This window comes from Heteronotia binoei, chromosome 19, assembly GCF_032191835.1.
Source record: "Heteronotia binoei isolate CCM8104 ecotype False Entrance Well chromosome 19, APGP_CSIRO_Hbin_v1, whole genome shotgun sequence".
Classification (NCBI taxonomy): Eukaryota; Metazoa; Chordata; class Lepidosauria; order Squamata; family Gekkonidae; genus Heteronotia; species Heteronotia binoei.
The window spans coordinates 31,277,180-31,300,990 of NC_083241.1; the positions used below are offsets into that span (position 1 = coordinate 31,277,180).

Consider the following 23,811-nt stretch of genomic DNA (forward strand, 5'->3'; position numbering starts at 1 on the left):
AAAAACTGCAGTGGTGAGGCGAAGAGAATGAATGGAATCATCTTGTGAATTTTCTGGGTAGGTGAATTGCTGTTGCAAACTGGTAATGGGACAAGAAAAGGCAAGTCTACTCTGCATTAGTGCTCGCTTCGGCAGCACATATACTATACTACTCTGCATTATACTTTTGGGGTTATTTTTCTCCTCAAAGCCACGACTGTTTGGTATTCAGGGGGAAGAAAGTTCCAAAAGTCAGCGATTCTTTGATGATTATTCTCATTCAGCTACCATTGTGACATTACAGTGGCTGGAAGGAAGGCCTCATCCCTAAATGACGTCACTGTTTTTGACCTGTTAAGGAAATAAAAAAGAGTCTCTCTCCTTCTCCCCTTCTCTTAGTTGCAGCAAGTAGCTTGGTGATTTTTCAGTTTATACATTTTGATTTCCTTCCTGGTTTATGGAAAATGCAAGTGATTTAGGTTTTGGAGCATTCCTAAGGTGCTGTGTCGATGAACTGAACTAAAAAGAATTCTTGGATTCTCAAAACTGGTGAAGTTGTGCTTAAAAAACTCAGCTGGTTCGTGTGGGAGAAGCCTGACTTTAGCAAGATCTTGCCTGATGCACAGCCAACACTTTAGTTCAGAGTCCAGCATATAGATTTCCAATACTATATTAGCTCCTGAGTAGGGTTGCCAATCTCCAGGTAGGGCAGGAAATTAAGGTAATAAACCTCCGCAAAACCCAGCCTCAAATTGCCAAATACTAATACCAAATAAATACAAATACTGGAAATTTATATTCAGTTGTGCAAAAGCATTCCATATACAAATGGCAAATAAAGAACATAAACCTTCACCCAAAGTCATTTACAGACAAATCAATGTCCAGGAAATTCCAAAAGATGGATGAAGGCAGAAATTCAAATGGTCAAGTCTTTCAGGAAGAACAATGCTTCCAGAAGAAGTTTTTTTGCATTGAAGAATTTTAAATAGAGAACGATGCTCCAAATAACTTATCCTTTTGCACAGCAAGGCACATAAATGACTTTGGGTGAAGGTTTATGTTCTTTATTTGCCATTTATATATGGAATGCTTTTGCACAACTGAATATAAATTTCCAGTATTTGTATTTATTTGGTGTTAGTATTTGGCAATTTGAGGTTGGGTTTTGCGGAGGCTTATTACCTTAATTTCCTGCTCTATTATCCGCATTGCTCTTTGTGGGTTGCTCAATCCCCAGGTGGGGGCAGGGGATCCCCCGGTTTGAAGGCCTTCCCCCTGCTTCAGGGTCATCAGAAAGCTGGGGGAGGAGAGGAAAATGTCTGCTGGAAACTCTATTATTTCCTATGGAGACTTATTCCCATAGGAAATAATGGAGAATTGATCCGCAGGTATCTCAGGGGACTGTTTTTTGAGTTAAAGGCACCAAGTTTTCAGCATAGGATCCATTGCCTCTCCCCAAAATACCCCCCAAGTTTCAAAAAGATTCTGTGAGCCCCAAAGGAATGTACCCCTATCCTTCATCATTTCCTATGGAAGGAAGGCGTGTGGTCCCTTTAAATGTGATGGCCAGAACTCCCCTTGGAGTTCAGTTTTGCTTGCCGTGACCTTGCTCCTGGCTCCAACCCCCAAAGTCCCCAGATATTTCTTGAATTGGACTTGGCAGTCTTATTCCTGAATGACTGTTAGCTGAATGATGAAAATCACACTGCATGGGACTCCAGCACTTGCAGAAGTAAATCCTCACTGCTCTTTGGGCTAGTCTGTTGCTGCATTTCTCCAATCTAAGCCTGTTTTTATTAGGCCTTCAGCCTGAGCACCTCTGCATGGAACAGTGGTCTAAATCAGTTTTTGCAGTGCATATACCTTGTCATCAAGTGTAAAAATGAAAACTCTTCCCCCTGGCATTTGTAAATATTAATGTTAATTTTTTCTCCCCAGGTATGCAGAAAAATCTGTTTGGTGTTGGTGTGACCCTGAACTGTGGATTTAGATATCCGCAGATGGGGGGCAGACTTTGCTATTAGATATATTGATCTATGGCATCTCTGTTTAGCTTAATTTTAATGTTGCTGTTGCCAGTATTGATACTGTGTTTTAGGAGCTGAGGGTATTTATTAACAATCACCCTGAACTGAGGGTTTGGTTTAGAAATAAATCAAATAAATGGAATAAATCGTGGCAGAGATCTTTGGATTATGCTCCCAGTAAACATAAATTTATTTTCAGCTGCAAGCCAATTTTTTTTTTATCAGTCAGAAGAACATGGGAACCTTGGTTTTTAAATTTGTCTTTCTGCCCCTGCCACCCTGTGGCAATTTAGATTGGTTTTAAATCTAAAACTACACTGATACACACGTGGTATAGTCCTGTGAGTAGTGTACCATGGGCAGTTGGTAAACGCTTGAACTTCGCTACAAGGTGCTGGTTATTACCTTTAAAGCCCTATATCTTAGGGACCGCCTCTCTCCATATGTTCCACAGAGAGCACTGAGATCTAGTTTCCAAAATCTCCTAAAAATCCCTGGACCAAGGGAGGCCAAACTGAAAGCAACGAGGGAGCAGGCCTTCTCAAAAATGGCTCCCCACTGGTGGAATCAGCTACTGGAGGAAGTGCGAGCCCTGCGGGACTTTAACCAGTTCCGCAGGGCTTGTAAAACTGTTCTCTTTCTTTCAACAAACCTATAAGGTGGAACCCTGAAAGTGACATCTGGCCATCTGGATGTATATATTACTGTAATGTAGCACCTCTAATTATTGTGGTTTTTAAAAAATACTTATGTAACTGTCTTTTAACCGTATTTATTAATTGCATTTTATTATATGAATTGTATTATTATAATCATGGTACACACCATGTCTTGTAAGCCGCCCTGAGCCTGCCTTGGCGGGGAGGGCAGGATATAAATTATTATTATTATTGAACTGGCATAGGTTTCTCAGTGTCATTGCAAAAGAAGGTATAGCTTGTTATGCAGACATCACACCATCCTCAGTTAAATACAAGTGTAGGCATCTTGTATGGGGACATTACGGCAGGCTCTATAATGCGCTACTATATGCTTGGTTTTACTCAGGAATTTGGGGTGCTTCAGAAGGAGCCATCACTTTTTAATCCCATAAATTGGATCCTGCAGGTTGTTCCACCTGCTTTCCTGTAAAACAACACTATTCCTGCTGTCCTTTAATTGATCTGGAATGACTGATCTGGTAATATGGAATGACACTAAAATATACTGAATGCCATCTGAAATGAAACAATGCCAAATGATATTAGCACCAGACTGTTTTAACTGTTTTGATTGTTTATTTGTTTAATTTTAATTTAGGATGTAAGTAATAGGAGTGAATTGTTTGATTTTGCTGTTGTGAACTGCCCTGAGCCTGCTGAGGGCGGGATATAAATCCAATAAACCTTAAACCTCTTTCCTCGTGTCAGAGAGTTTTCTTCTGGTGGGAAAGTTTCTGTTGTCAGAAGGAGGTTGTTTGCAAGGCACCAGGGCACCATGTTGGGAACTCCTGCTTCTCCTCCTTTGGGCTTAGGGACACAAACCGTACTCTTGCACTAGTTTGTCAAAACAACCTTCTGGTATACCTAAATTCCTGTTCAAGAAGCCAGAGGTGTTTCTCCAGACAGTTGCTTATGCTTCCTGATACCAAAACTTGCTGAAACAACCCTGTTCCTGTTAATGATTAACTTGAGAAATTTCACAGAGATTAAAAACTAGACAGTTTAGCTGGTTCTTCTGTTGTGTATCAGTCAAAATACAGAAACAACTAGAATAATTAAGTGCTAACACATTGCAAGCAGTGTTCCCTCTAAGCTGAGTTACTGTGAGCTAGCTTACAGGTTTTTTAGCCTCCGGCTCACACACTTTTGTCTTAGCTGAGGAAAAATGGCCCCAGAGCAAACTAATTTATGCAGTAGCTCATGACTTCAGTGCCAGCAGCTCACAAAGTAGAATTTTTGCTCAAGACTCTGCAGCGCAGAGGGAGTATTAATTGCAAGTTATTTGCTGTAGAATCTATAAGGGAACAATATACAAAGCATCAACAGTAGTTCTTTTGCTTTTAGTTGGAACTTGAGGAATAGTTCCATCCGTTTTTCAAAGAATGTCAGCATGTAGTAACTGAAAGCCGAAACTACTTAAAATGTGTTGACAGGACAATATGCAAGTCTTATTTAAACCTGTGGTTTAGACTGTTGCTGCCCACTGGCTTGTTGGAGCAGTAACTGTATATTAAAACATATTGTTGGTTTCAGGAGGAAATGGTTAATGTAAAGAGAGCCAACGTAGCTTTGCAGGCAATAGTCTTTTCTTTCAGGGGCTGATCTGTTTTACATTGCCTTTGCTACTTTGAAGTCTCCTAAAGTCAACTCAGAGTTGGTTGGTTAGGAATTTATCAGTTGGTTACGGAAACGACTGGTGCTTGCACAGGGGACCTTTCCTTTCCTAGTATGGCATTAAAGTAGATGTTTTGTATCCAGAAGGCCACTGTTTCAGTCCCTGGCACTGCAGTTAAAGGATCTTGAGTTGTAGATGCTGGAAAAAGACTTTTCCTGGGAACCCAGAGGGTCCAGAGCTGGCAGTGAGTTACAAATGATCTGATTCACTATCAGGAAGTTTTGTGTGTTTATTTGACGCAGTTGGTGGAAAAGCACCAAGACCTGTTTAATACCAGTGAATGAATGAGTTGCTCGGAAGCTGTGGCAGCATAACGAGAATTATTATAGTGACAGTCCTGTGGTCTAGTTTTGGATGTTCTTTATGGTGGCCCTTTGCCGGTACAAATACTTTCCCCCAAAACTCTGGTTCTGCCCATCCTTGTTGAAATTGGCAGTGGTGGGTGCCTTGTAAACACACCTTGATCATAACTAAAATGTCTGAAGCACATATTCTGATGTTAGTTATGCTTTTTTTAACCTTGGGCGTATTTGCCCAGTATAAAGGGAGTTCAAAGTTCCTTAGTCTGTGCTTAAAGTACTGTTGATGCCTAACCTTATTAAACATTCTGCTCTTAAAGGCATTTTCAAACTGGCTACTCGGATCTCTTCTACAATGATTTTCCACCCTTTTCCCCCCTAGAATCCAGCAACTATCACCAGGATACTCCTTAGTCATTTCAACTGGGATAAAGAGAAGCTAATGGAGAGGTAAGCCTGAACCTTCTCTCTTTGCCTTTTTTTTGGGGGGGGGGGGGAGTGGGGCTATTTAAGATGTTCCTGGTGATATGCTAGGTTTAGCACTCTCGTTCTCTGTGCTTAGCTGTAAATCGGTATTCATGGAAAGGTCTCACATTTTACATTGCAGCCAGCAGCCTTAAGTAAAAGAAATACGATCAGGCACTGTAGATGCTAGAGTGCTTCCTTTCTGCTTGAGAGGAGTTTAACTGCATTAGCTATTTCATGATAAGGGAAATGGGATGGTTGTGTTCGGGGAGGTGGTGGCCATGGGGTGAGGTCAGTAAGTAGATGGCTGCTTCCAAGAGATTGTATTTACATGGTATATAAAGATGTTATGCCTTTAAACGCAAGTAGCTCTTTTGCTGCATGTTTGTCTCAAAAGCATCATCATACCCCTATGTAGGGGTGTGCAAAAAAAGGGATATTTTCTAGGTTCAGGTATATTGATATTCCTGAATCTCAATACAGGTATGGTATTTGGGTTCGGGAATTGTTTGGTGTCCTGGATTTTTTCAGCTTCATTATGGCCTGTGGGGACCATTATAGCATATGGTTCCCAGAGAGTATAATGGAGAATTTGTCTGGGGTCCCAGGCGGGTGAAAGGGGTGGTGGGGCTGCTCTGCCTCGCTCCAGGAGGCAGCCATGGAGTGAGGCTGTGCCACCTCTTTTGTCTGCCCTGGTCCTGGGCAAGAGGGGCAGTGTGGTGCCTCTGCAGCCCGTGTGCTAACAGGCCACAGACTGGTACCAGTCCATGGCCCAGGGACCTCTGATTTAAAGAGCTTGCAGTCCTTTAAACACCTTCTCCAAGCAGTAAGTTCACCCAGAAGGTGTTTAAAGGGACTGCAATCCCTTCAGACACCCTTGAACTTCAACTGTCTGGCAATCCCGAAAAACTCCAAATATTCTGGGGGCTTGTCCATTTCTGATAGCGCCCCCCCCCCCAAAAAAAAATCCCATCCCCAAAATCTTTATCTAGCTGAAGGAATAGCCAGAACATACCAATAAGATTTATGTAGGTAGAGATATAGAGAGAAACAGATATAGATAGATATACATTTATATACACACACACACACATTCTGGCTCATATATATCCTGATGCACAACCCTAGTCCTGTGCACCATGAATGTGCTTCTCAGTTACCAAAAACAATCTAGTTTTTGCTGTCATTAATATTTTGGTTACCCTAGAGTGGTTGGGCTTATTTAGTCATGGCCATTAAGGCTTACCCCCAGTCTCATGGAAGAAGTTACTTTCTTTGCATCTTTTTATATGTAAGCACTTCAGTACTTATTAAAATAATGTTACTTATATTACATATAGGGAGTGTGTGTGCCTGTGTGTCTTTGAATGATGGATTTGTCCCAACATGGATGAACTAGGCAACTATAAAGGGGGAAAAAAGGAATTTTCTAAACAGGGTGTTACATCTTTGATCAGTTCAGAACCAGGCTGTGTGCTCAAGCCCTACTGTATAATGAACATGTACTCTGTGGAGCAATGTACTTTCTGCTTCCCTTGGCTCTTACAGCAAGGCATACCATTGATCCCCCTAGGTCAGCATAGTCCAGTTTAGTAGCAACTCTCTAGGGTCTTGGGCAGTGAATGGTCTTTTTGTAATATAAGCTACTTGATAATCCTTTAATGGAAGATACTAAGGGTTGAGCTATCTGCAGTATCACAGAGCCCCACCCCATCACCTAGCAAGTATTCCCCTGGTCATATAAACTGGACAAGTATATTGAATAAACACATCTGAATTGAATGGCTTAGAACACTTAAAATTCGGGCCCAGTTTGTCCATTATTTATAGAGTCATGGACTCTGTGGGAAAGGTGGAATATAAATATTTCAGTGAAGTCATTCATTTAAGCAGAATGCATCTTCAGCAGCAGGAGAGCGACTGGAACACGGCTTTATACTCCATGCTGCTGCAACCTCTGAAGTAGCCGGTCATATAAAGACGCCAGAGGATGTGATGACTTTTGCTGGATAGAGCAGTAATAGACTTTCTGACATGGTGGTTGAATAGCATAGGGTGGTTGAATAGCATAGGGACATTTCTAATACTGCAGTTACGCAGGCTTTTGCTGCTTTAGCGTAGGCTATGGCTGAACCAATGTCTTCCCTCCCCAAATGTGAAAATGAAGAGTGCTATGTAAATGCAATGTTTGTGAGCCAGTTTCAAATCCAATTTAAGGCTAGGATTATCTTTGCACCAGCTCCTGTTCCTTCCCATTGTTCAATGTCCCAGAAATCTCAACCCCAAGCAGGAATTGGCTCAGGGAAGTGAGGAGTTGTATTATTTGGTTTTTTTTTTAAATTTCTCTTAGGGAACAAATTTGTAGGATTTCTGTCAGCCTAAAAGCGCATGTGCCAAATGGCGATCCCAGTTTTCCCTGAGAGTAAAGCATTAGCTTTGGTCTTTTAGTGTGTGTGGGGGGGGCGGGGAGAATCTAGAGTAGCATCATAGACTACTGGCTGGTATGGGAACAAAGTTGTGTGTTTTATTCCAGTGCTCCTGGGAACACAATTTGGAATATATTTATTTTGGGTTAAATTTCTGGTTTAATTTGTATAACTTCATTCTTCCAACACCTTGAAGGAGCATTTGTACAACTGCTTGATTTGTTTGTGTTGAAAGCTTCTTAAATAAACTGTTCAGAAAATCCCCTGGTTTTAAACAAGAAGCAACTCCAACTTCCAGAATTTCCATCTGAATCCAAGTCATGGTTTCCCCTCCCCTATGCACTTCTTAACCGCCGTTGACTCATTTCCAATCTCTCTGAATGCTTTTGTTCCAGTAACACTTTCTAGGAAGTGGTTTGTGTTAGTCTGAGTCTGGATTGCTTGACTAGGAAATGACTGGGAAATGCTTGTGCACTTGAATAGTGCAAAGTTAATGGCAAGGAATTCTTGTCCTTTTATGTTCTAACAAGTTTGATGACTAAAATGCAGGTTTATGATGACTCAAGGTATGATGGTAGGCTAGGCCAGGTCAAACCCTTCTCTTGATGCCAAACTTTCCCTTCCAGGCTTGTTTTAATGGCTTAGAGGGCAAAGGGGGGTGGGTGGACATGTAGAAACAAAAAGTTGTGTGCCCTTCTATCACACAGTCCTGTTTTTCCTCTGACTCCCAATTCCCGAGTCCTTTTTAGGCAGCATGGATCAGGAACGGAGCGCTGGCTAGAAATGCTGCCAAGCCATTTTGTGGGAGTAGAATGCCTGCCCAAGATAAGTTGCTAACAAAGATGTATTGATCCCTCTCCCCCCCATCCTCACTATTGCTAATAGATGAAGGCAGAGCCAGGCTTTTAGTAAGCCCAGTTTCAGCGTGGTTTTTTGATGGGCCAGATCTGGCATTAGTTCAGAGAAATCATTTCCATAGAACTGTTTACAGAGAGCAGATGTGAGGAAGGTCCTGGGTGTAGTCAGCTTGCTTGGTAAAGCATTACTTCCCACTCCCCAGGCCTTCATTTATAAAAGGTAACTTTCCATACCTTTTCTCTCAGTCCCAGATTATTGTTCTATTTTATTCAGTGGCTTTACAATCCCTCCTGCTCTCTGACAGCTGGTGCCTTAGTCAGGTGCCTCCCGCAGAGCTTTCTGCTCCCTCTGCATGTGGCTCATTTAGGGACCGTGTTGCAATAGGTGTTCCTAAAGCTGGGACTCAGCTGCCATTTACTTTGTTCTTCCAGGACAGCAGAAACCAGCGGTTCTCCTGAAAGCCGCAGAGCGAGGTGGCCCAGCCAGCTACTCCAGAGCAATTGGTCTGGACCTCTGACATTTAGAAAGACGGCTTAATTAAGAGGCAGCACACAACAAAGGCTAGGCATGAAACAAATATTTTAAAAACTCCTCTGGTTTTTTCTGTCATTACCATGTCTTCTGCTGTAATACCCTTCCCGTCCTGTGCTGCAGCAATGCTCCAAGAAGGCACAGTCGTCGTAGCTCCGTTCTGCTTCACCATTACTGCTCTAGCAAATGGGCATTGTAGACTGAAATGAGTTGCACTCAAGCTTTTCTGCAGTGGTACAAGGACCCAGACTAACTAAGGCTTCCTGCTTGACCTTAGGTGTTGGTCTTTGTCTTCCTTTGATTAAAGTTACCAGAGGTGGCTTGGGTGCTGGTAGGGTGCCAGTTCAAGTCAGAATCAGTCCCATGGAGAGCGAAATGACTGCTCTTAATGGGCAACCTGGATGTGCTAAGACCATGACAGCCTGGCACAAATTAAAAACTAATAAGTCACCGGGTCCGGATGGCGTACATCCAAGAGTTCTGAAAGAACTCAGAGTTGAACTCGTGGATCTCCTGACAAAAATCTGTAATCTTTCATTGAAATCTGCCTCCGTTCCTGAGACTGAAAGGTAACAAATGTCACCCCCATCTTTAAAAAGGGTTCCAGAGGAGATCTGGGAAATTACAGGCCAGTCAGTCTGACTTCAATACTGGGAAAGTTGGTAGAAACCATTATCAAGGACAGAATGAGTAGGCACATTGATGAACACAAGTTATTGAGGAATACTCAGCAAGGGTTCTGTAAGGGAAGATCTTGCCTCACTAACCTGTTACAGTTCTTTCAGGGAGTGAACAAACATGTGGACAAAGGGGACCCAATAGATATTGTTTACCTTGACTTCCAGAAAGTTTTTGATAAAGTTCCTCATCAAAGGCTCCTTAGTAAGCTCGAGAATCATGGAGTAAAAGGGCAGGTCCTCTTGTGGATCAAAAACTGGCTAATTAATAGGAAGCAGAGAGTGAGTATAAATGGGCAGTCTTCGCAGTGGTGGACGGCAAGCAGTGGGGTGCCGCAGGGCTCAGTACTGGGTTCCATGCTCTTTAACTTGTTCATTAATGATCTGGAGTTGGGAGTAAGCAGAGAAGTAGCCAAGTTTGCAAATGACACTAAATTGTTCAGGGTGGTGAGAACCAGAGAGGATTGTGAGGCACTCCAAAGGGATCTGTTGAGGCTGGGTGAGTGGGTGTCAACGTGGCAGATGAGGTTCAGTGTAGCCAAGTGCAAAGTAATGCACATTGGGACCAAGAATCCCAGCTACAAATGATGGGTGTGAACTGGCAGAGACTGACCAAGAGAGAGATCTTGGGGTGGTGGTAGATAACTCACTGAAAATGTCAAGACAGTGTGCAATTGCAATAAAAAAGGCCATCGCCATGCTGGGAATTATTAGGAAGGGAATTGAAAACAAATCAGCCAGTATCATAATTTGTATAAATCGATGGTGCGGTCTCATTTGGAATACTGTGTACCATTCTGGTCACCGCACCTCAAAAAGGATATTATAGCATTGGAAAAAGTGCAGAAAAGGGCAACTAGAATGATTAAAGGTTTGGAACACTTTCCCTATGAAGAAAGGTTAAAACGCTTGGGGCTCTTTAGTTTGGAGAAACGTTGACTGCGGGGTGACATGATAGAGGTTTACAAGATTATGCATGGGATGGAGAAAGTAGAGAAAGAGGTACTTTTCTCCCTTTCTCGCAATACAAGAACTTGTGGGCACTCAATGAAATTGCTGAGCAGTCAGGTTAAAACGGATAAAAAGAAGTCCTTCTTCACCCAAAGGGTGATTAACATGTGGAATTCACTGCCACAGGAGGTGGCGGTGGCTACAAGCATAGCCAGCTTTAAGGGGGAATTGGATAAAAATATGGAGCAAAGGTCCATCAGTGGCTATTAGCCACGATGCATATATATACACATACATGTGTGTGTATACACATACACACACGTATATTGGCCACTGTGTGACACAGAGTGTTGGACTGGATGGACCATTGGCCTGATCCAACATCGCTTCTCTTATGTTCTTATGTTTTTATAGCACATAGGTTTACATAAGTAAGGGTGAAAAGAAGTTGTTGGGCATACCCAGAAAAACAAAAATGTAGATAATTCTTAGAAACCTAGTTTCACTCAACTTCTTTTAAATTCCATACAATGAGACAAGAGGTGGCTCATCCAGGATGGCTTTTGCAGGGTGCAAGAGAATAAGTTGTTACGGAGTCCCATGACCCAAGGTGGAACAGTTTCACTGGGATATAGGCCACAACTGAGTGTGAAGACTATTACTCCGTGAAGGCAACCTGGGATTCTTGGTTGTGTTGACTTGCCATATCTCTGTTGTTCTGGATTTTATCATGGTGATAGGTGTAGCTGGGTCATGGGCAGCTGATTCTTCTCAGTCAGGACCCCTCATCCTTTTTGAGCTTGTGGGCACCTTTGCAATTTTGACAATGTGGTGGGTGCAGCCACAAAATTGCTGCCACAGCATGGCTGCTGCAGGAGGCAGAGCCAGACATAAAAGAAGAAGACTGCAGATTTATACCCCGCCCTTCTCTCTGAATCAGAGACTCAGAGCAGCTTACAATCTCCTATATCTTCTCCCCCCACAATCTCCTATATCTTCTCCTCCCCTGTGAGGTGGGTGGGACTAAGAGGGCTCTCACAGCAGCTGTCCTTTCAAGGACAACTCCTGCAATAGCTATGGCTAACCCAAGGCCATTCCAGCAGGTGCAAGTGGAAGAGTGGGGTATCAAACCCGGTTCTCCCAGATAAGAGTCTGCACACTTAACCACTACACCAAACTGCCACAGCTTGCCTTCAGTCATACAGTCCTTGTACTATGGTGGCATCTGCTGCCAAAGCAACATTATTAAAAATCTGCATTACTGGTCAGAAGCCTTGCTGGACAAAAGCCCCACCAGTCCCTGCCTACTATCTAAAAACACTTTGTCGAGCACGGGGAAATTTGTCAGTGAGCACTGTAGTGCCTCTTCCTTTTGCATGAGTGTGGCATTTGTGCAAGCAGTGATAGGTGTATATGATGCCCAAGGGAAATGCATGGGAAGTTCCTGTGGGAGTGGGAAGTTTTGCATTTTAAACTGAAGAGTTACAAGGTGCTTATCTGCTCAAGTTGGTGTGTGATCCCGCCTTTACTAAATAAAATAAAATAAAATCATTAGCTTCCAAAAATATTCCTAGAAGTAGGGAGATTCCAATGTGGTTTAGTAGACCGGGGAAGGAGGTAGCCAGCTTTGAATGCCCTGAAGCTCCCTGAGTGACTTTGAGGACATCACTCTCTTAGCCTAACCATACGTCATAGGGGTGGTGGTTGGGAAGATAAAATGAGAAGGGGAGAAAAGCGTCAGACTGTCCTCAACTAACTGATGTTGATCAAATAAGCAGCGTGTTTTCCCTTCTAAAGCATTTCTGTCTTCGACTTAGCCAGTACATTCTGCTATATAAAGCTGGAGGGATAGTTGTGAGACAGAAAAGAATGAGGTATGAATTCCTATGCATGCAAAGGAGGATGAGAGTGTTCTGATATGTCTGAAGATTCGCCATCTGTACAGCCTCTAATTTTACCTCTCAAGCTACCAAATTAGTCAAGTACATGCCTGCGTTCCAGCACTTTAAGTATCTTTTTGGCCACTCAGCCAATCTGCTGTTGTACACTCGAGTATGGGTTTTTGTGTGTGTGTGTGTGCGGCTGTTTGTTGGCTTATTTTGAAGCTCTAATATGGGGGGAAGAAAAATGGTCCCTGCAGTAGGTGTTTCCCCAAATGGATCCTTTAAAGCACAAAATCTCAAAAGTAAGATAGCTTGGATATGTGCGCTTGCATCTTCACCTTTCACAAATGACGCTGGTCATTGGCTGCAGACGTCTTTGCAGAACTGTATCGGTTGCCTCAGTCTTACAGTTTTCCAGGGCCTGGCCAGACAGTGAGCTGGCTGTGCGATGAGAAGGAATTAAGGCCATTCCTATTTATAGGGCTTCAAAGCTCGAACTTGTCACTGCTTTTGACAGGCATCCCAATCTAATTATTTTGCAGCGAAGCTCAATTGAATCTTCTTTGTCCAGATTTTTTTTTTTTTTTTACTGGGCTTGCCTTCTTCCCGTGTTTGTAAACAGGTACTTTGACGGCAACCTGGAGAAGCTGTTTGCGGAATGTCATGTAATTAATCCTAGTAAAAAATCTCGGACACGTCAGATGAACACCAGGTCATCTGCACAGGACATGCCTTGTCAAATATGCTATCTGAATTATCCTAACTCGGTGAGTATTGTGAAATTGAGAATTTGCGCCTTAGGAATAAATAGCGATTTTGCTCCTCTGAAATATAAGAAGTACTTAGCTCACTGAATTAACAGTAGGTCATGCATGACCAGGAGTGTTTTCTATCTCACAGTAATGCTCCAGATTTCCAACCCTGTGTTATGGGACCCATACTTGAATCCCATCTGTTATGAGGGCCAGATCTAACATAAATAAGACCTTGTCAGGCCAGGCCATGTGAGTCATATAATGTAATGCCAGGGAGCAGAGATGTAAACTTTACAAAGCACACAGACAAACACAAAAGATTTTTTAAAAACCCTTAAAACATGCTTAAAATATTAGCACTTGTTCTTTGTATGTCTCCTGTGCGATCTAGGGAACTGGGCAAAGGAAACTCTGGCTCTTTCCTTCCTTCCCCAGGGGACCAGGATGGGGAGGGGAGCCTCAGCCAATAGAAGGAAGAGAGGCTTGGCTCAGCAGCTCTGCTGTGCAATTGAGAAAGAGCCTGGCAAAGCTTATCCCACCCCCTCTCCTCCCCAAGGGAGGAGCCTCAGCTAATGGAGAAAATACTTTGCTCTTTCGCTCCTGTGCAATTGAGCAAGCTTGACAAAGCAAGCTGAGACGTGGAAGGAAGTAAGAGAGAGGGAGAAAGAAGCAGAAGGCAGCCAGTTGCTCGGGGGGGGGCTTATAGGAGCCCTCTGAGGGCCTGATTCGGCTCCCCGGATGCATGTTTGACAACTCTGAGCTAGACTTTTTGGGTCTTGCTGTTCACCCTTTTCAACTCAGATCCTCAGATAAGCCATACTTTCTCCTGCGGCTGCTTCCTTTGGGAAAGAATGGCTTGTAAAATTTCAGAGTGGCTGAAAGCTAATCCAAATCTTTGATAGCCTTAACTCTGGACAGTTCTTATATAAATGTCTATTGCAGCATCTTCTCCTTAATAATACTTGTAGGCATTCTTCTTTTTTCTAATCAGTTTCCTGGTGGGGTTATAAAAGTTTGTCGTTTTTATGATCAGCCTTGTATGGGGAGGTGTTTATTTTTATTTTATTTTATTTTTTAAATTTGAATCCTGCCCTCCCCACCGAAGGCAGGCTCAGGGCGGCTCACAGATTAGGGGTCAAACCATGATCGAACAAGATAAAACCGCGATAAAACAAAAACAATTATTAAAACAGGAGTATCAATAGGTGTGAGTACAGTAGTTCATACAGACAGTTAAGATTTCGATGGTAGCAGTATAACTGGATGGTCGGTATTAGGTGTTCCAAAGGGACCCCAGATTGCCATAGCATGGTAAGAAATCCAGAGTTATGTTTAAGTTTCTGATTTATGGGCCTAATCCGTTGCTGTAGACGTTACCATAACAACTTAATGCTGACCTATTCTATTTTCTGAGTATATGCTATAGTTATTACTTAGTGCAGGGTTCCCCAGCATAGTGCCCACGGGCACAATGGAATATTTTTTGGTGCCCACCAAGTGTTTTTAATGTGGGTGGAGTCAGGTAGGGCTTTTGCCCATCAAGGCATTGACTGTTGGAGATTTGATTGGCTGTGCAGATTTCTTTTTTTAAAAAAAGTTGCCTTGGCAGTAGTTGTCGCCACCACAGCACAAGGGTCTGCACTGTGTGACTGAAGTTGACTGGCTCTGCCGTTTTGTGGCAGCCATTTTGTTGCTGCACCCGCTGTGCCATGTCAGAATTCCAGATGTGCCCACAAGACTCCAAATGGCTTGGGTGCCCTGGCTTAGTGAGTGCCTCCTAAGGTGAAGATGGCTCTGACTCCACGGCGGAGTGTAAAAAAGTTTGATTCTTGTCCACTGATAAATTACTCTTAGAACCGACGCGTATCCTGTTCGGTATCAACCCACTGCTTCCAAATTCAGAAAATATTTAGCACGTGGAAGGGCTTGTTCTGGTCTGTAGGTGGTGATTTCAGCCATTAGTGAACTATATCATAGCATATAACTTAATATTAATTCTCCTTCAGCGAGCCTCCTTTCTTTAAAAAGATTTTTAAAAACCCCGTGTCTGTGTATTTTTGATACTTGATTGCAACCACTATCCCTTTAATCCCCATAGCAAATTGTCCCTCCTTATCTTCCTTCAGCAGTATGGGGTCTATCTTTGAACAAGTCCTACACCAAACAGCTTGTTAAGAAGAAGAAGATGACTGCAGATTTATACGCCGCCCTTCTCTCTGAATCAGAGACTCAGAGCGGCTTACAATCTTCTGTATCTCTCCCCCCCCCACAGCAGACACCCTGTGAGGTGGGTGGGGCTGAGAGGGCTCTCCCAGCAGCTGCCCTTTCAAGGACAACTCCTGCAATAGCTGTGGCTGACCCAAGGCCATTCCAGCAGCTGCAAGTGGAGGAACGGGGAATCAAACCCGGTTCTCCTAGATAAGAGTCCACACACTTAACCACTACACCAAACTGGTGTAGTTAAGAGCCTGGATCCTGGTTCGCCTGTTCTCACACTCTTCCAAACTGTGACTTTGAAGCTGGGATCTGCTCTTCACTTGTTTGACCTTCAAATCACACCTGTATACTGAAGTTGATAAGTTGTTGACTGAGAAAGTGAGGGCAGCTGGGTGAACAAATACTGAAAAATGTCACTAGCACAACCACTTAAAATGGAAGGCTTTGCTGTTTTTGAAAGGGCATTCATTCTGCAGTGAAGGAAGTCCGATAGTAAACAGAGCAAAGCCAGGAGTGGGTGAATATAATGTCATCTCTGTTTCTCTCTCTCTCTTTCTCTCCCCCCCCCCCCCCCGCCCCAGTATTTCACTGGCTTAGAGTGTGGACACAAGTTTTGTATGCAGTGCTGGAGTGAGTATTTAACTACCAAAATAATGGAGGAAGGCATGGGACAGGTAAAATTCTGCTTCTGTTATTACTTCTATGGGGGGGGGGGGGATATGTGGATTTTGGCTTGGGAATTGGGTGGGAGCAAATGGCCTTTTGTGATAGCTTGATGAGTTACAGTTAGCTTTTCAGCTCAGAAGTTCTTGGCCCACCAGAGACTTAACTGCTGTGTTTGTACTGTGCAGGGTACACAGGAAGGGTTACCAACTATGAGCTGCAAAATTCCTGGAGATTTGGGGGTGGAGCCCTGGAGACGGCAGAGCATTAGAAGGGGCTCTCACTGGGGCATAACGCCATACAGTCCTCCTTCCCATACAGTCATTTTTCCCAGGGAAACATTTCTGTAGTCTGGAGAGCAGTAGTAATTCCAAGAGATCTCCAGGCTCCACTTGGAGGTTGGCAATCCTGTTTATAGTGTGTGTGTGTGTGTGTTATAGTTTCTTCACTGACACCAGAACAAAGGGAATGCTCTGCCTTACTGCTTTTTCTCTTTCCTTTTCAGACAATTTCATGCCCTGCTCATGGCTGTGATATCTTAGTGGATGACAATACAGTTATGTAAGTATCGCAGCTTGATGGGTGATTGAATAATTATCTTTCTGTTAAGACACGGAACAAACTTGTGGCAGCTGACGGGTTCAGAGTGGCACTGTCTAAAGATGATGCCATCAGTCTTGAACATGGGTTCAAGGTTGTTTGTCTCCATGGGAACTTAAAGAACTCTGAACAATTTGTAAAAGACACAAGTGTTTTCTGTAATTGGACTGTGCAATTGTGTGGCTCGTGTGCTTGTTTTATATCCTATTTCAGTGAGCCGTACCATTTAATGCTGTTACTAACTAATAAGAGAAGCCACACAGTGGCCAAAACCTAGGTGCAATCAGGAGATTCATCAATGAGGAGGTCCATCTCCAGAAGCTATCCCACTGTTGCCCTCCAAGCACAGAGAATCACTGCTCCAGATATAAGAACATAAGTGAAGCCGTGTTGGATCAGGCCAGTGGCCCATCCAGTTCAACACTGTGTCACACAGTGGCCCAAACCCAGGTGCCATCAGGAGGTTCATCAGCGGAGCCAGAGCTCCAAAAGCCCTCCCACTGTTTCCCCCCCAAGCACCAAGAATACAGAGCATTGCTGCCCCAGAGAGAGTGTTCCGTCTATACCTTCTGGCTAATAGCCGCTATTGGACTTCTGCTTCATATGTTTATCCGGTCTCCTCTTGAAGGGGTCTATGGTTTTAACTGTCACCACTTCCTGTGGCATTGAATTCCACGTGTGAATTACTCTTTGGATGAAAAATTACTTCATTTTACCTCTCCTAAGTCTACTGCTCATTGATTTTATTAGTGCCCAGGTGTTCTTGTATTGTGAGAAAGGGAGAAGAGTACTTCTTTCTCCGCCTTCTGTATCCCATGCATAATTTTGCAGATATCTAGCCACCTCTATGTAGAGGGGGTGTCTCCTTAGTAAGCCCTTATTGCTGCTTTCTTTATTGGTGCATAGTTCATCTCGCATTTCATTGAGCCTCTAGAAGCTTTTCGCAAGTGCTGTGTTAGCCCCTTTTCATGCAGCTGTGCATCCAGCAGTTTCTGAAAAGGCTGTACATCCAATGCCACAAGCATCAAGTAGATATTGTTTTTCTGCAGCATCTCTTGATGCTGACAAGTTGTAAGTGGCTTTGTAACCTATTCCATTTTTTGATTCCATTGTGCACTTCTTAATGAACTGCTTTATCCTCAGAACAGCGCATACCTAACCGGTCATTGCTGGATTTGAAACGGGAAACATCTCATGCTGCTTGGTTTCCCTAGAACCTCACTGTACGTAATTTGATCTATTAGTGCAGTGCTTAGAAGAATGTTCAGTCTACAAAAGCAGGGAATTTGTTTTGGGGATTTTATTCCCAGTGCACTGGTTCATGGTGTCCTAGCTTGTGGCCAAGCAGCATCTTTTGCCTTTCAGAATAAGAATTGGGAGTGGGGGAGCAGAGAAGAAGATATTGGATTTATATCCTGCTCTCCACTCAGAGTCTCTGAATGGCTCACAATCTCCTTTTATCTTCCTCCCCCACAACAGACACCCTGTGAGGCGGGTGGGGCTGAGAGGACTCTCACAGCAGCTGACCCAAGGTCACCCAGCAGCTGCAAGTGGAGGAGTGGGGAATCAAACCCGGTTCTCCCAGATAAGAGCCCGCACACCTAACCACTACACCAAACTGGCTCTGGCACTACACCAAACTGGAGGTGATCTAAAGCAGTCAGTGCAAGATGCTGGTGAAGGTCTTGGTGAAAGTCCCAGAGGAGGACTGGGGAAGTCTGGGCCCAGATCCCCACTCGACCATGAAATCCACTTTGTCACCTTGAGTCCATCAGAGTTGGTTGGCTTTAATCCACTTGACAGAATTGTGTGTGACTTTTAACCTCTGCTGTTCCAGTAGGTGAGAGGTCAGCAGGGAAATCGTTAACTGCACTTTCCCCCCACCATCCACCTTCTCTGTCCCCTTTCAGTTGTTTGTGCATGTGGATACTTGTCACTGGGAGGAGCTGCAAACACTCAAAGCTCTGTGTGCCATCCTCCCACTGAATATGACCTCTTGGGCAGCTTTAAGGGGGACTTTTAATATTCCTTCCTGCCTCTCATAGGTGGATCTGCGTTACTGATCCCCAGCATGGTGCCCACCAAGACGTTTCCTGGTGTTTAGAAAGGGGGTGGGGCCAGGTGGGACTTTTGCCCGATCAGGCTTCTGATTGGCTGCAGTTTTGATTGTGCAGATTTTTTTTTTAAATTGCTTTGGTAGCACTGCCCCTCCACAACACAAGGAACTCCCCCCTGAGTGAATTAAGGTAAGCTGCAGAAAAGAGCAAGAGTCCAGGAGTACCTTAAAAGGCTAACAGAATTTAATTATATGACTGGATAAAGAAAGGGGGAAATAAGACAATATTAGCTCAAAAGAAGGAAACTGGTTAATCTGGAAAAGTAAATAAATAATGAGATAGCCAATATAAATCTTGGTTTGGAAACTGTATGTAACATAAGTGAAGAGACTACCTTTATTCTCTGTTTTAAATTATTACCTTAATTGTTTGTATAAATATGCTTTATTCTTTATGTTCAGACTGTTTTAATTGGCAAATGAATAAAAAAAGATAAAATCCAATTTAAAAAAAAACCCTAACAGTTTGTGGCAGGCTAGGAGCTTTTGTGAGTCACTGCTGACATCTCCATACTAAAGAAGTGAGCAGTGACCATACCCTGCTACAAATTTTGTTGGTCTCAGAAGGTGCTTCTGGACTCTTGCTCTTTTCTACTGCTACGGACAGACTAACACAGCTGCCCATCTTGATCTGTTTGTAGCATAAACTGCAGCAGCCTTTTTGCGGTTGGCCCTGCCTTACACAGCAATCATTTTGTGGCAGTCGTTTTGTGACTGTGCCCACCATGCCTTGTCAGAACTCCAGAGGTGTCCTGAGGGTCTAAAAGGTTGGGGGAACCCTGCTGTAACCACGACACCAGGCCTTGTCATAACATTCATGCTCTGACCAGTTTCCAGGTTGGTCTGCAAGCAGTTAGGAAACCCCTTGTTAAATTAAGTGCTGTCTGGCTGGTTTCAAAATTAAAGATTACCCATAATTGCTATTATCTGAAACATTTCCGGACTCCGAACAAAACGGCAGACAATAGCGAGTGGTAATGAGTAAAACAGAGTGTGTATTTTGGATGCTTTCCGAAGACGGAGAGTGCGTGGGGGTGGGGAAATTAATCTGCTCCTCAAACAGTCCTGGTTTTAAAAGCGCCCTGTTAACTTCCATTCCAGACAATTGAAGGGGAAAGGTTTAGTACGTCTCTAGTTCTGGGAGTACAGTCATGTAGAAATCTGCAAGACGGGTGGGTGTCCTGGTTTCTGTTGTTCCTGACAAACAATACTGTGTTTGTCCCTGCTCTAAGGTCTCTGGCACAGAGAATCTTGTAGTGGTCTGTCTACCAGATCATGAAACATTGGCTGAACCAAGTGTTTTTAGCGTTTAGCCCCCAGACTGTGGGACTGTGGGACCAGCAGCCTGCTCTGATGTTGCGCTGGTGCCTAGTGTGCCCTTGTAAACTGTTGGCTGCAGAATAATTTTGGCTGCTCTCCTTCCTGTTTTGTATTTTTTTTCCCTCCCAGTTTATTTTATTGTGCTTTTGGTTTGAAGCAGTGACCTTTGATCTGGAAATCTTTCGACTCGCAGTTCAAGATAAAGCGGCCAATGATCTATTTGACTGTAAAGAAATGTCTGTGTTCTTCTTCTCTTCTCTTCCATAGGCGCCTGATCACAGACTCAAAAGTTAAATTAAAGTACCAGCATTTAATAACTAATAGTTTTGTAGAGGTGAGTGTTTTGCCTTAACAAATAAATGTTAAAAAGACGTGACTGTGTTTCTTTGTGAAGCTTAAGAACAGAAGAAGAGCCCTGCTGGATCAGATAGTGGTTCACCTAGCCCAGCGTTGGCCCTCCAGAGAACTGGTTGCCCACTAACACAGCATAGGAACTGAGACCTTCATAAGAACATCAGAAGAGCATTGCCAGATCAGACCAGTGGTCTGCTTATTCCAGCCTCCTGTCTCGCACAGTGGCCAACCAGTTCCTCTGAACAGCGTACAACAGGGCATAGAGGCCAAGGCTTTCATAAGACCATCAGAAGAGCCCTGCTGGATTAGACCAGTGGTCCATCTAGTCCAGCATCCTGTCTCACACAGTAACCAGCCAGTTCCTCTGGAGGGCCAACAACAGGGCAAAGAGGCTGAGGTGTTTCCCTGTTGTTGCCTCTTGGCTCTGGGATTCAGAGATTGACTGTCTCTGTACCTGGAACTGTCTGCAACTGTTTATCTGTGCTGGGTGTATTTTTGGAGGGTTTTTTGCTGGGTGGGGGGAGGCAAATTTTGCTGCAAATACGTGTAGGAGACAGTGTTTTCTATTAACAAGCTTACAGTCTGTATTCTGTGAAATCTATTCGAGCTAAGCTTTTGATGCTAGAATGGTAGTACCAATAGATGAATGTTTTCAGTATATACACTCCACTTTCTGAAATGTGAATTGCTGGAACGTTGCTGTTGTGGCAGCATCTGGAAGCTCAGGCCTAAAATCCCCGGTCTCGGCACAGATTGCCATCTCTCATAGTTTCTGAATGCCAGTTCCCACTCTGGCAGCGGGCATTTTGAACTTTTGATTCACAGCCAGCCCTCAGAGAATAAAGCAAGCATTTCAGCACCTCTGCAGAATCCCAGCTGCTTGCAAACTGAATCCGGCATTGACAGTCAGTGTGATACCCCCCCCAGTGGGACTGTGGGGGGAGGCATCCCTGAGTGTGAAGTTTCAGGGGATGCACACAACAAACCCGGCCGGCTGCTTCCTCACCTAATAGAGACCATATGAGTTCCATCTGCCAAAAATGCCAGCCGTGTTTAATCCGGAGGAGGGTTGCAAAATCACAGCACACGTGGCCTTCAATGCAGCCTTTATGAATGAGGCTTGGTCCATGGCCAGGGATTAATGATTGCAATGCTGAACCACGCAAGAAAATTTGCCAGGAGGCCCTTTGGTGGAAGGCTTGCATAACTTCAGCATCAGGCTGCGTGTGGATACCGCAGTGCCAGTCCCTCCCCAGATCTCCACTGGATGCGGTCGCAGCTGAGCCGTTTCTCCAAAGCTCCTCACTGCAAAGCATCCCCCCCCCCCCCATTCTGCTTAGTTTGGGTTGAGAATTCAGAATTTAGTGTGTTGGGTCTTGAAAGCTGTTCCAAGCAGATTTTGAAAGGGCATCTTCTGATGCACTCTTCAGTGTCTTCTCAAGCCCTTGGAGGGGATAAGAATGTAGCACCTGTAAGGATCCTTTCTGTTCTCAGCCCTGACAAAACTTCCCTGGTTCTAGTTTGTATTATTGATGGTCTTAGGCAGGGGGTTTTTTTTGAGTGGAAATACTCAGGAACACAGTTAGAGCAGGTTGGGGTGTGGCCTAATATGCAAATGAGTTCCCACTGGGCTTTTTCTGCCCAACAAGGGTATGGTTTAGGGGATATGGCCTGATATGCAAATGAATTCCCATTGTGCTTTTTCAACAAACAACCCCCCCCCCCCCCCCCCCGCTTTTATGTAAGATGGCAGTAGGGAAGATCAGTTTATGAGGCTTGGGATTTACTGGGCTTAGTTCTGCTGAGGGGGTTAGCCTGAGTGGTTTTGAAGCTTTATTAGCTATGTTTCTTCCTGTGGAGCTCAAGGCAGCGAACAATATTAATGAAATACATGGGAAACACTGAGAAACAAAAAACCAAAATTTTGAAATGTGCAATTTAGGATTGCTTTGATTAAGTGCAGTCCAAAATGACTGGTCCTGGGAAGTTTCTCTGTATTAGAACAGGCGTGGTGACTCCCCCCCCCCCCCTTGTAGCAGTGAATTTCAGTTAGAAGAATCTTGGGAGAAGGAAAAGAGAGGGCTGAACTGTAACTGGGCACAGTGGTTCTTTTCTTCCGTGCTCCCGCTGTGTCAATAATGTTGTGCTTTCTCCTTCCAGTGCAATCGACTGTTAAAATGGTGTCCTGCCCCCGACTGCCACCATGTTGTAAAAGTGCAGTATCCTGACGCTAAGCCCGTTCGCTGTAAATGCGGGCGTCAGTTCTGGTAAGCAAATATTTCTCGTGTGTGCAGTGTGCCTGTTTTGTGCGGCTTAAACCGAATAGTTTGCACATCCCACGGCCCTCTTGAACCAGCAAGTTTCTTCTAATGGAACATGGTAACCATTCCCATGCCATAGAGCACCATGGTCCCTGAAGGGGTCAGACTAGCTGAGATCACAGGGATGGGTCTGTCAGGTGCTTAAGAGGTGCAAAATAGGGGAACCCTCCACCAGTACCAGAATCAAAGCAGAGAAGAAAAATCAACAGTGAAGCGGGTGTTGGGGGGGGGGAGAGATTCTTATTCAGGTTTGCCCAAACCCTGTGCGTTTCACAGGCTGCTTCATCAGGGGATCTGTAAATTGACAAGGGCCTGTTCCAGGTGAGGAAGTGAGCAGAGAGTGTCCATGGGCCACCTCAGGCGCCATTGTTGGCACCTCCCTTCCCACTCTCGCCCATGTCCCACCACCCTCCTGTGTGTTCTCCCCCTCGCAAGGTTTTCAGTGGCTCACCACCTCTGAAGGTTTCCTTCCTTAAAAACCCTGCAAGATCGTCGTAAGTTGGCTGAGGCTTGATGGCTAAGTGAATAAGTAATGGGTAGTGGTGGACTTGGAAGCAGGTGGGGGAAGGGCAGAGGGTAGGCGGGGGGGGGAGGTTGGTGGCAGTGGGCCCCACCAAAAGCCCTGGGCCCTGTCAGCTGATCCTCAGTGCCAGCCTTGGATGCAGCCATCTCTTGGAGGGTTCTCACCTTGTTATAGTGAGAGTGTTCTGAAAGACGGTTGTTTTCTAGATCCCCTGATGAAGCAGCAGACAAGACCTGTAGGATCTCCGAGTGACCTATAGTAATCTTTTCCCCACTGCACCATTGTTTTTCTTCTTCTTTGCTTTGTTGTGTACTTGTAAGGGCCACAGTAGGTTGTGGGCAAATTTCTGCAGGCTGTGTGATTTTGCAGGCCAGCATTTGAGTAACCAGCCTGGTTCTGGTCAGGATTGCCAGCCCCCAAGTAGGAGTGGGGGATCCCCCGATTATGTGGGTTCTTCCCCACTGTCA

At 44.3% G+C, this 23,811-nt stretch overlaps 1 protein-coding gene across 1 annotated transcript in view; it reads left to right on the forward strand.

Annotated features, from left to right (window-relative positions):
* Positions 1 to 23,811, forward strand: part of ARIH1 (ariadne RBR E3 ubiquitin protein ligase 1) — a 75,751-nt gene that overhangs the window by 24,843 nt on the left and 27,097 nt on the right. Inside the window, exons 2-7 of the mRNA XM_060260383.1 lie at positions 5,067 to 5,134; positions 13,098 to 13,242; positions 16,029 to 16,121; positions 16,616 to 16,671; positions 20,414 to 20,480; positions 22,661 to 22,767. Of these exons, the coding sequence (XP_060116366.1) occupies positions 5,067 to 5,134; positions 13,098 to 13,242; positions 16,029 to 16,121; positions 16,616 to 16,671; positions 20,414 to 20,480; positions 22,661 to 22,767 (536 nt within the window). The remainder of the gene's footprint in view (positions 1 to 5,066; positions 5,135 to 13,097; positions 13,243 to 16,028; positions 16,122 to 16,615; positions 16,672 to 20,413; positions 20,481 to 22,660; positions 22,768 to 23,811) is intronic.